Consider the following 15,387-nt stretch of genomic DNA (forward strand, 5'->3'; position numbering starts at 1 on the left):
ACGAAGGGTCAGGAGCAGCTCTTTCGATCAGCCAGCCATGGCGAACGGACCGGCCGAAATGTCGGGGTGTGCGCGGACGCGAGCGCGCGTGTGTGTGTGTGTGTGTGCGACGCCACGTATATCTGGTTGGCGCGGCGCCTTTGCCACCCAGGGTACATGCGCGAGATCGCGTGCCGCAGCATGGAATGACGGTGGAGTTGCCCCCTCCCGCTTTTTCCGGACGCACCAGCAACAGCAGCGGCGGCCGCGACACCAGCAGCAGCGTTCCTCTAGCTCTCCTCCACAGTGTGGTGGCTGTCGCGATCGCCGACCGACGGCTGTCCCGACGGCGAAAGGTGGACGGATCGACACCCCCGTTACTATGGTGAGTACCGCAATGACGCCGACGTCGCGGGAAATCGGTGCCCCCTTTTTTTTTTTTGTTCCCTCTCGAAAGCGAGGTCGCTCGAGAATCAACGAGGCGAGCTCCGGCCGAGCATCCCCTTCGAATTTTTCCCGTGATTTTTTATCGGCGGTTTATTTTCCTTTTTCGAGAGAGCACAGACGACCGGGTGGTTGCACGGGGGTTAATCCGCCAGCGGGCTGACGATAAAGCCGGGGGAACATCTGCTCGCGATTGATACGCGAAGAGCGTCGGGCCGAACGCGACGTTCGCTTCTTGAGAACGAGAATACGTCGACTGCTTGATAACGCGAGTTCGCGTACGTTCAACTGCAGCTGCGGTTAAGTTAAGGGTTGCTTCGGCGATGCGTTCGCGGTTCTCGCACTCGGCCGCGTCTCGGACCTCTCTCATCCCGGAAGAGAGACCGACGTCATTAAGGGTAGATGCAGGCACGTTAACGTCCGCGTTCGCAGGTTGATTACCCTGATAGATTGCCGGGATTAATCCGAATTAATGACCCGACGGCTTAACCTCAACCGCCAGCCTTTCAGCGAACCGTCCCGGTTACGTGCCGGCGGGAGCCCGAAACAGGGGAGTCCGGCCGCGAGAGCCAGAGGAAGGGGGAGAGGTCGGCAGTGTCCCCCTTTTCGCGATCGGCACCGACGCACCCCCTAATATCTCTAAATCCGATGGTGAATGGTCTTCGACCGCGACCGTGGCGCTACCTTTACGCGATGCCGATTACTGTGCAGGGGTTGCCGGGGGTGGGTGACACCGGAAGGTCAATAAAGGAAGCGGAAATGCATTTAGCCGGTTTAACTTATCGGAATGTCCTGGAGAACGCCGGCAAGAACCGGTGACGTCTCAAGGGATAAATCGTCGCCGTGCGATCCGGCTCGAAAAATTTACGGGGGATGAACGGGGGTAGGGGGGCCACTCGACGTTGCCCGAAAGTATCTCTCACTCCGATGGTCGTAATTAGCGAAAAGTGGAGATTGATCGTTTACGGCGGCGGAGTAGGTCGCGCCGGAGGAGAGAAAACCGGGAGAACTCCCCGAGGAAATTACAAAGCGTTACGTAAGAAGGTGCCCGCGTATTCCAGGTACGATGGGCGCCGAGAGATAATTAAATTTTATCGAGCTAGTTACAAAAATACGCGACCTCGCGTGACCAATTACAGGAATAAATAAACAACTCTTGTCTTATATTGTTAATCAATGAGATTTTATTTTGCGAATACAATAATACAAATCACCCTGATAATCATCGCGCGATTAAATTTGATTGATCCGGTTATCGGCAGTCTTCTTCTTTCGTTTCCCTCGAGATAGCGTGCAGACCGAGCAAACGCAGCGGTGACACCGTTCTGCAAAATAGACGCAATCGACCGCGACCTTGATCGATCGCAAGCTGGCTTATCCGGCACACGTTTCCGGGCTCCGTGCCAACTGTTCCTTATTGATAATCCGACGTAATCTCTATCAGCGTCTCTCCGCGAGATCGGTCACGGAAGGCCCCCGTCAGGAGATGGCGAGCGGAGATACTCGATTTACAACATTATACATCACATGTCGGCGTTATAAGTCACGATCAATATGACGACGGAGGTGAGACGGAAACGGACGGGGAATGGCAATGAAAGAGGGTGGCAGAGGGAGGGGGGGAAAGCAAGGGAGACACATGGGCGCCGTGGGCGAAATCCGCGCGGATGTGTCTTCTCTTCGAGGCCGAGGAAAAAGTTTCTAACTGAAAAGAGCTATTTTGCTAGGTAGACCACAGGTGTTCTAATCGATAAGCGCGCATAAACGCGCTTAAACGAAGTTCCTCGGCATTCAGACACGCCGAAGTTTCTCCCATTCAAATCTCAGCTTCCCTCGGTGTCCCTCGTTTTCATCCGCGAACTGCCGCCCCGCTTCTTCGCGCCTTATTTAATTATTACCCCTAATGAGCGCCCCACCGCGCGGCTCGTGATTTAATTGCCCGAAGTTGCGCGTGCAACCGCGCCAGGAATTGTGCCGCCTACCGTGGGCTTCGTCAGGGAATTCGCAATTAATAAAATAAGATTAAGAAAAGTCCCTCGAACGGAGATTGAGGTGTCCCGTTGTTGCTCTCCCGCGGGATTTAATTTTACATTTATTAATTTCTTTCCTTTTCTTTTTTTTTTTTTTTTTTTTTATCGAACAGCTTCCCTCGTCTGTCGCGATCCAATATCATCGCGCTATTGTCGTTCTGCCGCTTGAAAAACTCCGCCGACGCCCATGGGCTATAGGTAAGAGGTATCGAGGGAAGGTAAAGGGGTATCAAAACCGAAAGAGAGAAAGGGAAGGCGAGAGAGATTCACATGGTGTCTGCCGGTTATCGATCGGCGGCGGGGTGGCCTCCAAATCAAAGGGTGCCGTAGGAAACAGGGTGCACGCCGGTCGGCGGGTAGGAACTTCTTATTAGCCGCCTCCTTCCCCCCCGCGTCGGATGCCGAAAGTTGCGTTACAAACTGCGCGATCTCGCGAGATTGCGTCTCCGACGGTTCCCGTCTGGACCGGCAACGTGCTCGGAAAGCGAATGCGAAATCAGGTAAAGGGGAGGTAGGGGGTGTAACCGGCACAAATGTCCGTCCTGAAATTCGGCCGGCTTGAATCGATCAAACTTCCGCCGCGGACTTTTCCCTCTGCGATCGTTGTTCACGAAGCGGGGGGGAGAGGGGGAGGGTCGCGTGGAAGAAAAGGGCCGACCAGAGGGTGGCACCGTGACGTCGATTCATGTGTATATTCGCGTGATTTTCGTATAGCCGCCGGTGTATAGCCGCGTACTTTGGACGGCGACGCTTGAAAGCCAACTGGCATCGAAACTTTCTTCCGGACGATTACCTGACGAGCGCTAAGGAGACCCAGTTTAGTATTTCGAGCACTTTGTACGGCGGCCGAGACCGTTTGCTGGCACCCGAGCGCCGTGTAAAGCCACCCCGCCTGCTCGTTCGACACGATATTAGGTATTTGCCGTCCCACTTGAGCATCGAGCCGGGAATTTTAATGAAATTAAACCGCCGTGTCGGGTGTGCCTCTCCGCGGTGGGACGCTAATATTTAATTGGCCGCTCGCGATCAATCGGTGCCGGGGGTGATTTTACACCCGAGCTAATTAACTATTCGGGTCATGTGGACGAAATTAAATGCCCGCGGAAGCGAGAACTCGTCTCGTCTTCCCGTGGTACGGTCTTTCGTAGTCCTTCGTCATCGGATGCCTCGCTTCTGCCTCGCGTTATTGATCATTATGCAACTAGGTACACACCGCGACCTCTCCTCTCTCACCGGCAATCATGAGCACGTGCCGCCATGCATGGTATCATATCATTTTCGCCGCTGGCGTAAGCTTCCGAGGCACGAATACAAGTCGCAATGTTCTCCGATAACGCGTCGTAACGCGAAATGCGGGCGGAATATATTCGCCGCGGGACGACGTGCACTCGCGACAGAAACTGCGCTACCGTCGAACGTAATTTTATTTTTTTGTTTGTTACTTTTAGACCCTCCGCGAGGAGATTCCGAGATACGAGTCAATGAGTTTCGAGTAGGGATTCGTTAAGATAAAACGGCAGTACATAATAATTAAGATAACCCGAGAGATTAAAGGATCGTGCAAACGTGATATTAAATATAATCGAAAATTAACAACTCCGGCAGAAAACGCGCGAGGTTTTTCATCCCCTTTTCATCGCGATTCGGGACAAATTAACCACGCTGCCTAATCGCCCTCGGATGAGAAAATTGCTCCCGCCGGGGCGATTCCCGCGCGATACTCCGGCTCTTAACGAGATCGCTGACAACGCGTTTTTAACGCGACGTGAGAAACGCGGCACGCACGAACGCCGCGCGACGTGTACACGCGAAAACTTTTCCGCGACGCGGCTGCATCTCGCGTCGTAATATTTCATGCCTCTCATGCAAAAGAGAATGTCGGGCGAGCTTTACATCGCGAGGTACAGCCCCCGCTTTATAAAACGGAGACGCGGGATGCATCCCTCGGTCCTATTTGCCGGCGACGGCGAACGTGAGCGACGCATATATGATACGGTTCGACGGAATTGTTAAGAATCACGACGGTGGCAACCTCCCCCGAGGGCCATCCTGAAATATACTGCAACCTTATTTTTACCGATGCACCCGAGTTGCGCTCCTTCGATCCGGGGCTTCGACGGCGAAACGTCAACCGAAATAATTCCCGGATTAAAATTCCCGAACGAGATAAATCATGCATCCGCCGCTATTCGACATACTTCCAATATTAAGCGCCCGTGGGCGACATTTACGAAGGTGGGCCCAATCGCGCGTATCGGAAAGACCGAGGGGAAAAAAAAAGCCGATATTCGAGGGGATCGAATACATTATTCGTGCGGGGCTCTCTAAAGTCGTCCGACTTCGATCTCGGGTCTATTGTAAAACACGCCGCTCGGAAATAACCCGCGACGTTGATAAGGAATAGCCGTCTGTCATATATATAAATTTGTACGAAGCATGCGGCAATCGGAATATAAATATATCGCGCGGAACAAGCGAGCCTCGAAGGCTGCGCTTTCCAGGCCGCACTTTTCCTTCCGCCGTTTCGCCAATTAAAAAAGAAAAAGAAAGAAAAAATAATTAAATCGGGGGGCCCGAAGTGAAAATCGCCGAGGCGCTCGCGCGGAAACGCTTGCCGCGCTGCCGAGCGCCGAATTACCGCAATCTGCTAATAGATTCTGCCACGTGATCCGATCCATGGACCGTGCGCACAACGCACACGTGGAACACGCGTTTAATTTTTTTCTTCTCTTTCCTAGCTACGTTTCCTCTCTCTCTCTTCTACACGTTCTCGCGACGATCGGTCTCGCGATCTGCGTGGTGGGGCACGTAGCGAGCGACGTTACAGAAGCGGCCACGCGAGTAGGAGGAAACCGGAGGAAAGGGTTCAGTGTCGAGTCGGCCGCGATTGCATCGCCGTTCCGCTGTCCTCGGCCTCGTCTTCGTCGGCCTCGTTTTCGCCGTCGTTTTCGAGCCCGTCACCGTGACGGCACCCGGTGGGACCGGGCTTCCTCCCCCTCTCCCGCCGGAGATGCGCGTCTCGGTCGCGCCGCAGTCCGATTCCGCGAGATCTCCCGCGGGTCAACTGGGTCAAGTGTCATCGAAGCGAAGCGGCCTGATTGATGCCCCGAGGAAGCCGGGAGCGCACCTCTTTCGGCCGCGAGCGATTAAAGCCGCGCGCGCGGTGAAAAATTGACCCCGCGATGAGTGCGCTAATTTGTCTAGCTCCACGCGGAAGCTTACGCGCGATAAGTGGCTAAGGAAGCTGCGATTAATCGGCGTGTTTATCGTACTTCGGTTTCCGTCGAGTCGCGCCTCACGGTATACGCGAGTGACTGAATAAACAAAAGACGGGACATTCGTTTACACGAAGGATCCCGATGTGAAAACCGTCGTTGTTTTTAGAAACAAGACACTTAGGAAAATGAAATAAACTTTGCCGGTTGATTAATCATACACGGTGACACTCTCTGGACGTTTCAACGCATTTTAACTGCAGGGAAATTGGCAAATCGACGGCAATCACGTCGCCCTGAAAGTCACGCGAAAGGCTAATCCCATGCAGGCCCCGTGCGTTCCCTCGTGACAAGCTCGACGCAATTCGAAGATTAGCGGGATATGCGACAGGTAAATAGAATCGCAAATGGAATTGCGATAAGCTTATGCGCCGTAAACGCGCACGTAATATGGAAAGAAAGGTAGATAAAGCTGGGGTTTCGGGCTTATTGCACACGAGAAGTGCCGCGCGGGGTCAGCGCGAACGGTGAACCTTCGCGTTTCGCCGTCGATGCCGCTGAAATTTCAGTTAGCTCGCTGCCAAAGCGCGGAGATTTAATTAATCGGAAGCGACGTATATACTATCGAAGTCCCGCGGTATAAAAAGTTTCGAGCGCAGCGATTCGCCGCGTTTTCTACCGAACCCAATCTCGTCGTGTAAGCCTCGAATAAAAAAAAAAAAGAAAAAAAAAGAAAAAAAAGAAAAAAAAATTGCCGCGTAAAAATCGTGACGTAAATTCCGATGGGGATTGAAATTAGATTCGCCTCTCATTAATAACATACGAGAGAGGTAATCTTAGGCTCGCAGGGACCGCCTCGAAATGTAAATCTCTTGCCCTATAAACGTCACGCGTTTTCATACACGCGAGTGTGCGGCTACCTGTTTCGCTTTTATTATTTTTTTTCTTTTTCTTTCCCACACACGTGAAAGCCGCGTTCGATAACGCGGGTCCGTCCGATGTAATCGCAAATTACCTCGTTGACGCTGCACCGATTCGGGAACTGATTTAGATTAGGGACCGACGATCCCATCTAGATTATCTACCGGCGCGGTTAGTTAGCGCGGAGCCGATCAGCCATGAAATTCTCATGCGAGTAACGGAAGCAAGGCAAGAAGAATCCCCGCGCTGGGGCCACTCGTTTCCCGCATTCTAATTAGTAATTTATGCGAATCCCGGCGGCGCAGTGGCGTCTATCGTGATTCGCAGCCCGACCGGGAAATCTGGTAACAACGTAACAACGAGAGATTTCTACCGAGCACGGTGGACGGCTGCAATTATTGATCAGCCAAGCCGACGGCCAATCGAAAAAAACAAATTCACCGGGGAATCGATCGGGAAAAAAAAAAATCCTCGCGTGACGATCGTCGCGTATACGCCGCTGAATACTCGAAACGGGATCGTTAAACTTGAATAAAACATATTATTTGTCCCACTTCCGAATGAATATTTCATTATTTTCCTCCTCGTAAGTCCGATTGTTACTTATACGTACGCGAAAAGATCGTGTCCGGATAACGAGCGGTAATGACGAGCGACGGCTTATTTTTACCTGAGTCATGACTTTTTTTCGAACTGTACTCTTCCGCTGAAGGAGACCCGTCGATTTTGCAACGACGTGTTACGTGTTACGTGATAAAAAAAAAAATAAAAAAAAAAAATAAATAATAATAATAAAATTAATGAAATATTTATGAATATATTCGCGGGGGGTGGGTTGAAAATATATAACGACACCTCTACACAGGTGGCGTAATCAATAAAACTTCTGTCTCTTCGCAGTTACCGCGCTCGTGCACATTTTAAGACCTTGTTCGCGCCTTACAATAGAAGGTCTTCGCGGAAAAGAACTTCGCACACAATTCATTGTTACAATGTAAGCGAATCGAGGTGGCCGTACAGGTGTTCGGGGCACGGGATAATCGACGTAGAAACAAAAGCCTGTTATTTTAACGCGACTCCGAGCGATGTACGCGAAATTCCCGTTTCCACCGCGCAGATCGATTTCGCCGCGTTAATGGCGCGGGCTGTCTTTCCGAAATAGACGCGTTTAAGAAACCTTATTGACGTGCCGTGATTTATCGAGGAAGCCGCGTTACGCCGAATTAGACGCGTTTGCCGCGGCGCTTAATTGCGACGATCGATCACCGCTTCTTCCGCCATTTAGTTAAGCCGAAAATTCGCCGGGCGCGTGCTGCGGCCGGTGCCGCTCTTTCGCAAATTCGATTCGAGCTCGGCTGGTCCTGAAAAGCGATCGTTTTTCACGCGCAGCCTTGCAAAATCATCGGCCGGGCTTATCAGAAAATTATGATAAGCCGCTACTTCGAAGCAGATAAAAAAAGAAGTATGTGTTCATTGTATTTTCTCGTATCAATTATTGCAACGATAACCGGATCCGTCGTCAAATAAACGACCCGACGCGAATCGGTTCTTAACCGCTGAATTTCCGGTATTCGCCGGGACTGCGTACGTTGCGCCAGTTAATCTGAGAGATAGCGACGAGTGGACCTTGTCGATGTATCTTATCGATATATCTAATCGAATTAACTTTTTTTCGAATTTTCACACTTTTTATTTTCTTTTTTCCTCACGCTGTTGACATCGCTGAGCGAGGTGGAAAGGAGCGTGTCTGTAGCGCGCGATATAGGAGCGCGGCGTTAAATTCCCGGTGTCGTATAATTTAGAACGGGTCGCACATGACGCGGGTTACGTAAGAACGTTGCGATAGCGACACGTCGAAAGTAAATTAGAGAAGAGAACGTGTGTCGCGTGACGTTCAAAAGAATGCCATTATCGTCTTACAAAGAGCTTGCAATCGCATTCTTTTAACGAGGCGACGAGAGTGTTAAAAAAAATGGGAGAATGAGAGAGAGAGAGAGAGATAAAATTCGTCGGCGAGAAGGATCCTCCGGAGAGTAACGGAGATAAGGACCGAATGTACTGTGGCCCTGGCACGTTATCACACGTCGCGGACCCGTTGAACTACGTCTATTGTCTTCGCAAGCTAAAGAGGCTATAAAATTGCGAGGGGGCGATACGACGGACGGCAGGTTATTGATGATAGACGCGGCTAGCGCTTGATATCGGGGAGAAGAAACAACGTTAGGAATTGACGTGCTTCTATCCTCTCTCTCTCTCTTTTCTCCAGCGGAATCGCGTCGGTCCAGAGAACCGAGAGTTTTATTAGAAAGGCTGAAATCATAACGCCGCCCACGGGATTCCTGGGTTTCGCGTCTCGCGGGAGAGCCGGAATCGCTCGCGTATCTCGCGTCTCGTTCGTTAGATAAATCTCGGGCCGTTATCGCCGCTCGTTAGCGACGGTCTCTCGTTTTAAACGTCGCCCCGCTTTATCGGCAAAGTCCGCGGGATCCTGACGGATGTTCTTCCGGCGGCCCGGCGCTATCGGCTTAGTCGGTACGCCCGCGCTCCTCCCCCCCGCTCGGTCCCCCTTTTTCGACCCCCTTCTTCCGTGCCACCCCCGTATCCGCCGAGCGAATCCTGGCCCTCGGTGGCACGCTGTATGACTCACGAAAATAATTAAATTCCGCGTAAGACTGTCCCCTCGTTCGCGCCAGAGATCGCTCGATCGTCGCGCACGTTCGCGCGTCAAGTGCCGAAGTCGCGGGGACGATATCGGTTCGCGGCAAACGTTTTTCCCCGATTCCAATTAACGATCGTGCACGTGGAGGATGGAGCGAGGCCGCTCGTTCTCCGCGAAGAAGCGCGATGAATTTATAGCGGCCGTATATCATCGTCGCTCCAGATGTGAAAAAACGCGCCTCGCGAGATACCGCGATTACCGCGACAGCTAATTGCCCTGCTTTTGCACGACAGGGTAAGAAGCAGCTCGCAGTCCAGGAGAGGCAGAGGAAACGACGGAGCAGCCGACACATGTAGCATTCGGGTGAGTGAGCACCATCCTCCTTTCAGACCCCGGGGTTATTACGGCAAGCTCGGCGCTTTCCGCTCGAGATGCCCGGCGGGGAAGCCGGGGATCATCCGCGCCCCGGAGCTTTAATATGGACGCGCGTTTCAATGCCACGTCGGATTTTAATTCGCCCGTGCCCTCCCCGCAGTTAATCCTCGCGCTACGTCGCGAAAATTTACATTTTATACGCGCGTAAAATCCCGCACGATGTACGTTTATGCGCGGGCTAATAGGGCGGCCGCCGGCCGTTCGCGCCCCGGGGAACGGGATCGGACCGTGAATCAAATTAAAATTGGAAACCTCCGCGGTCCGGCGGAGATACGGGAATAGGAGGCGAGAATAACTGGCTCTTCCGCCACGCAGGAAAGTCAGGGCGCGAGTTGAAGCGCGGTAAATTTTTAATCCGCGGCTCGATTCGTCTTCGAACTATTGTCCAGCGGGCAAGATTAAAAATCGTTAACGGTAGCTTAACGCGATTTTTCGGAAGCTCAATCGAATCATTCGTTTGCCCACCCTCAACGCCACTTTCTCGCGTTCGCGTCTCTGTGTCGTCATTAATCATATATTATTCTTATCTGCGCTGATGTTCTGGAGCTTTTACCTTTTCTCAGGCATCAGTATAATGAAGCCGTCCATGAAAATGGGAGTGATCGCCTTGATAGGGATCTGTGTAGTCTTTTATCAATATCACCTGTCCACCGGCGTCACTTTCGACCAAGTAACGGCCTTCAATGCCGATACTTCCGCGGACGACGCCGGAGATTTGCCAATCGGCGAGGAGGCTGACGGTAAAACCCCAAGGCTCGCCGAGGAAATGGTAATTAATAACGATTAATATTTAATATCGAGATTAATTATTATATCTTTTTATTTTATATTTTTTTTTTAATAAAACTCGCCTTCGATCGAAAAGAAATTTAATCAACGCCTTATTAATTGATTTGTACTTAAATTAATTGGCTCTGTTTTTCAGATTCGATACGCCGTATACCGAGTACAAATCACGAACGGCCTGAGCCCGGAAGTAAGCTCGATGCTCGTGCAGGAGCTTATCAATCAATTAAGCAAGAACGTCTCGGCGGCCTCTAGGAATAATTTCAAGCCCCCGCCGCAGCCCCCGGCGACGATACAGAAAACCGCGGCGACGACGGCACGCCCGTCGCCACCCACGCAGCCCGAGGAATCGCCCGAGGAACCCCTGTACATCATCACGCCCACATATCGAAGACCCGAACAGATCCCCGAGCTCACGAGGATGGCCCACACGCTGATGCTGGTGAAAAACATTCACTGGCTGGTCATCGAAGACGCTACCGTCGCTACCAAGCAAGTAACCGAACTGTTGGAAAGGACGGGCCTGAAGTTCGATCATTTAATCGGTAAATATTAAAAAAAAAAAAACGAATTCGCGGTGAAATCGCCGGCGATTCTAGCACGCCGATAAAAACGATTATCTCTGCGCAGCTCCGATGCCGGAGAAGTACAAGCTGAAGAAGGGCGCCAAGCCGCGAGGGGTGTCGAACAGAAATCGCGGCCTGCAGTGGATCAGGGCGAACGCCACGAGGGGCGTGTTCTATTTCGCCGACGACGACAATACGTACGATATTGAACTTTTCGACGAGGTACGACCCCGGTCGCGACAGCGCGCAGTTTCAACCGAGAACAATTTTCCTTGAAAGATTGATTTTATCGTGCCTTTCAGATCCGCAAGACGAGAACGGTGTCGATGTTCCCGGTGGGACTGTGCACCAAGTTCGGCCTGAGCTCGCCGATTCTGAAGAACGGCAAGTTCGCCGGGTTCTACGACGGGTGGATCGCCGGGCGGAAGTTCCCAGTGGACATGGCCGGGTTCGCCGTGAGCGTAAAGTTCCTGCAGCAGCGGCCGAACGCCACGATGCCGTTTCGCGCTGGATACGAGGAGGACGGCTTCCTGAAGAGCCTCGCGCCGTTCGAGCCGCGGGACGCCCAGCTCCTGGCGGACAACTGCACGAAGGTGCTCGCCTGGCACACGCAGACGAAGAAGAACGAGCCGAGCGCGTCGCTGGACATGAAGCTGTACGGCGCGACGAACCTGGTCAAGCTCAAGCAGCAGATCGTATGATGCCAGCCGAGACAACGAAGACAAACTCGAACCTGAAATCTTGTGTGTAGCCCCCTCCCTCTCCCCCCGTCTCCCACCGCCCCATCTTCGCACTAGTTCATCGCTGTTCACTCCAGAGGAGTTTCCTAGGTGCGGAAAAACTGTGCGATTCAGTGCCTAAAAGTATATCTGTCCCGGCTCTCGCGGCGAGAGCGGGGGTAAAAACCGTTGTTACCTTTAAGCATAGCCGGTAAAACGTTTTTTTATCAGCTTTTACACATCCGCAAGAAAATGTTCGCGTGGACTCGTCCGGAAGACGGTCCCCGCCCGCCCTTAGGAAGGGCACGGCGAGGAAGTGAAGGGACCTGACGGTCCCCGAAGGAAGGCAACGCGGCCCACTTGCGACAAAGCGTACGGATGCCATGAAACCGTCTGTTACCATTTCCTTTTTGCATTTCGTGGGGCAAGAAGTGACGCGAAATTCGTCAATGTTGAACGGCAGGAATGAATAACATAGCTGGCGGTGTTTGTTAGCCGAAAAATCACGCGACTTCGGATTACGTCCGTGAGGTGTTTCGCTGGCGAAGTCGCGCGCCGCGCGCGAATCAACGACCAAAGAAAACAAACGAGTCACTCGCGGTAACGTTTAAACCCCTGATCCTCACTTTATTCCACCTGAGGGATATCGTTTCCTCCCCCCGGAGTTTCTATAAATAGATTCTCTATTCTATTTCCATTCTATTCTATAGCGGAGTCCATTCCTAAACTCGTTCTGGGCACGTCGCGGAGGTCAGAGACAGATTCGATCGAGGAACGAGGACGTCTCGCGGCCGATTACGTTCCCCTTTCGCGCTCGTGCCGATCGAACCTGCCTGATGAACCCGACACGTCGCTCGTTAATCTAATTACCAGGCAAACTGTTTGACGGCCGTCGTTTAATCCTCTCCCGCCTCCACGTACGATTAGCGAGCGTGCGCGATAAAGAATTCAAGCAAGTCTTCTAACAAGAGTCTCTCGTAGCTCCGAATGACTTTCAGGCACGAGGTGTAACGTTAAAAGGTCAGAGTTTAAATAAGAGTCCGAGTTAGCCTTGAGCCTCGTTAACAATCGCGTTAGAAAAAGCTACCGTTTGCGCGGGCACTTGATTTTTTTTTTATTTTTTTATTGGCGCAAGATTATTCGCTTCGATACTTCCTGCCGCGAACGTTTGAGTGCACGAAATATTTTTGACATTTAATCTCCAGCGTAGATCGGCACTTTAAACCGCTGAGCATGCGGCACGTGCATACGATTTTTAATTTAGTACGCTAAACCTTTTCAGATTCTAAAGAGAGTCCGAAATAAAGGAAAAAAAAAAAAAAAAAATGTATAATTGATTCTACGATTGAATATAGTGGGAATAGCATTCGCCAGAACAAGTAAATCTGTCCTACATTTGACTGAATAGATTTCCCGAGCTGCGCCCGCCGCTGCTCCCTTTCGTTAGTGATGTAATCCATTTATTTCATCGTAATGTCGATTATTAGATCGTAAATAGCGAATTATAATCAAATAGACGAGCGTTTCCATTACTAAAGTAATTTGCGTGCGTGTGCGTAGAAAATATGTACTTCCTAGGCATGTAATGTTTAAAGCTACGTTTGATTCCTCTTGCACAATACAGACGCGCGCGAATTAGGTATTAAAAGAAGCTAGAAAATAAAGAAGGTATGCAAAATCTAAAAAAAAAAAAAAGAAAAAAATATATATATAAATATATATATATTTCGATTGTCTGCCGATTATTGGGACAGTCGGAGAATCGAATCACGATTGTACAGTGGAGTTTCGATGAGTCCGAACTATTTTTATTGATTTAATATATCATTCGACGAGAAATCGACGTTAAATCAAATACATAATTTTATCTAATTCGGTAATAATATATATAAAATATATTTTTTTTAATAAAAAGAAAAAAAAATACAAAGTTATTTTCAATGAAAAAGAATAAAAAAAAAAAAGAAAAAAAGTTTCTCCGATTTAGAAAGAAATTAATGTCTGTCAGTCTAATTAGTTCGGATATCAGAAGTTCTGCTGTAGAGACGCCCGGAAGACTGCGGGAAGATAGCGAGAAGGGTTTCTTATCAAATTTCATATCCTCGTAGCGTCATATACATGTATATCTCTAATATTCTCGACCGTAACGTCTTTGAAATCGATATCGGAAAGTTTCTGCGTCATTAGTTTAAGCCTGTTAGGTCACGGTGCTAATTTGAAATACTTTCCCAAAAAGGGGCTCCAATAAACTTCGTATACTCTGATTTCCAAAAATATCTCACTTCGTCTACTTTAAATCTAGCGTGAGACGCTTCGTAGCGATAGTAATTTCGAGCGTGCGGACGATGATTTCTCGCTTTTGAACCTGTACGAGTCGTCGCGACACCAAAAACTTAGGAAATCGTAGCGTATACGTAATATACCTGTAGCATAATCGCACTGTCTAGAAACCGATCAAATCGAGAACGGGACGGCGTTAGATTTCCCCTCCCTCCCTCCCCCCCCACATATCCTGCCGGGATGTGGAAGAGTTTCGTGTACAAAAGATACGTTGCTTACGTTTCAAAGTTTGATTTACATGGATACGACTCGCAATAATCTTACGACAAGCAATACGCGCGATTCTCGCGCAAATTAGATTGTAAAAGAAAAAAAAAGAAGAAAAAAAAAAAGAAAGGAAACAGAAAGCGAGAGAGGGGATGTTAAATAAGCGAACGATCATTCTTCTTTTATCAAAATGCGTAGGGTGGACGTAAGGCGTTTTAGTTCTAATCCGAGAAATCCTAGAGTACTTAGCGCGTTGATTCGAGACCATTTGTGATATACGACTATATTGTTTTGTAATGAGTTTTGCGCGATGCGGGCGAACGTCTTCATCGCGGGTGATGCTCAAGTTCCCGGCAATTCAGAGGCTGAGTGTACATGCGTGATTAAGCCGGAGGTTGTACATAATTCGTTTCTAAAATAATTGATCTTTTGTTATACATACATATATATATAGTATATATAATATTCATATCACACTCCAGTTTGAAAGAGTTTGGAAGAGAAGGGAGTACTTTTTCGCGAATTGAAAGTTACAGTGCACGTTATATTTCCCTTGCTGATTTCTACTGTTGTTTTCTTATGTAAATTTGTATAACTTTTTTTTTTGGTATTTTTTTTCTTTCTTTTTAATATACAATTATAAACTCGGAGTTCAAATTCAAAATTGTTTCATGTCTTTTTTACGGATAAATTTACGTTCTATTTTTCTTATATTAATTTCGTTTTGTTATCAGGTCTTTTCAAAATATTACTCTTTACTATAAGTAAGAAAGGAAATCTAGAATAAGTAAAGGTTTGCAGATTGTATCTCGGTACCTTTTTTTGTACCGTCACGCGCAACATTTATATTCGTTAAGGAGACGACGACGCAACGGTGTGACGGCAAAATAACGAAAGAGCGTATTTAATATAGTATTTAAAAGTCTCGGTCGTCGATCGAATACATTTAATATATTGTGCGCCGACGATAATGCGTGCCGTGAAATTACAAAATTGACAAGCTGTCGCTGTACAAAAACAACTAGCAAGTTTTGCCACGAGTTTCAGTTGTGAACAATAAACTATTGTTCGAGGTAATTATCTCAT

The 15,387-nt window shown here is 49.4% G+C and overlaps 1 protein-coding gene across 2 annotated transcripts; it reads left to right on the top strand.

Annotated features, from left to right (window-relative positions):
• Window positions 1-221: 221 nt before the first annotated feature.
• Window positions 222-15,378, top strand: Glcat-p (Glucuronyltransferase P). 2 transcript variants are annotated; one of them, XM_070656215.1, is made up of 6 exons: window positions 222-364; window positions 9,542-9,611; window positions 10,247-10,452; window positions 10,609-11,014; window positions 11,100-11,257; window positions 11,338-15,378. In XM_070656215.1, the coding sequence occupies exons 3-6, from the start codon at window positions 10,258-10,260 to the stop codon at window positions 11,734-11,736; spliced, it is 1,158 nt and encodes a 385-aa protein (XP_070512316.1). In that variant the 5' UTR covers window positions 222-364; window positions 9,542-9,611; window positions 10,247-10,257; the 3' UTR covers window positions 11,737-15,378. The 2 variants fall into 2 exon arrangements, with proteins under 2 accessions (XP_070512316.1, XP_070512317.1); XM_070656216.1 differs by lacking the exon at window positions 222-364 and adding an exon at window positions 5,331-6,059.
• The last annotated feature ends 9 nt before the right edge of the window (window positions 15,379-15,387 follow it).

This window comes from Cardiocondyla obscurior, linkage group LG04 (assembly GCF_019399895.1).
Source record: "Cardiocondyla obscurior isolate alpha-2009 linkage group LG04, Cobs3.1, whole genome shotgun sequence".
Taxonomy (NCBI): domain Eukaryota; kingdom Metazoa; phylum Arthropoda; class Insecta; order Hymenoptera; family Formicidae; genus Cardiocondyla; species Cardiocondyla obscurior.

Excerpts from the sequence above, each read along its gene's own strand:
- Glcat-p (XM_070656215.1), top strand. The coding sequence starts at position 10,258 with ATGAAGCCGTCCATGAAAATGGGAGTGATCGCCTTGATAGGGATCTGT. Across the intron at positions 11,015-11,099 it reads GAAGTTCGATCATTTAATCG|CTCCGATGCCGGAGAAGTAC; the intron begins GTAAATATTAAA and ends ATCTCTGCGCAG. Across the intron at positions 11,258-11,337 it reads ATATTGAACTTTTCGACGAG|ATCCGCAAGACGAGAACGGT; the intron begins GTACGACCCCGG and ends CGTGCCTTTCAG.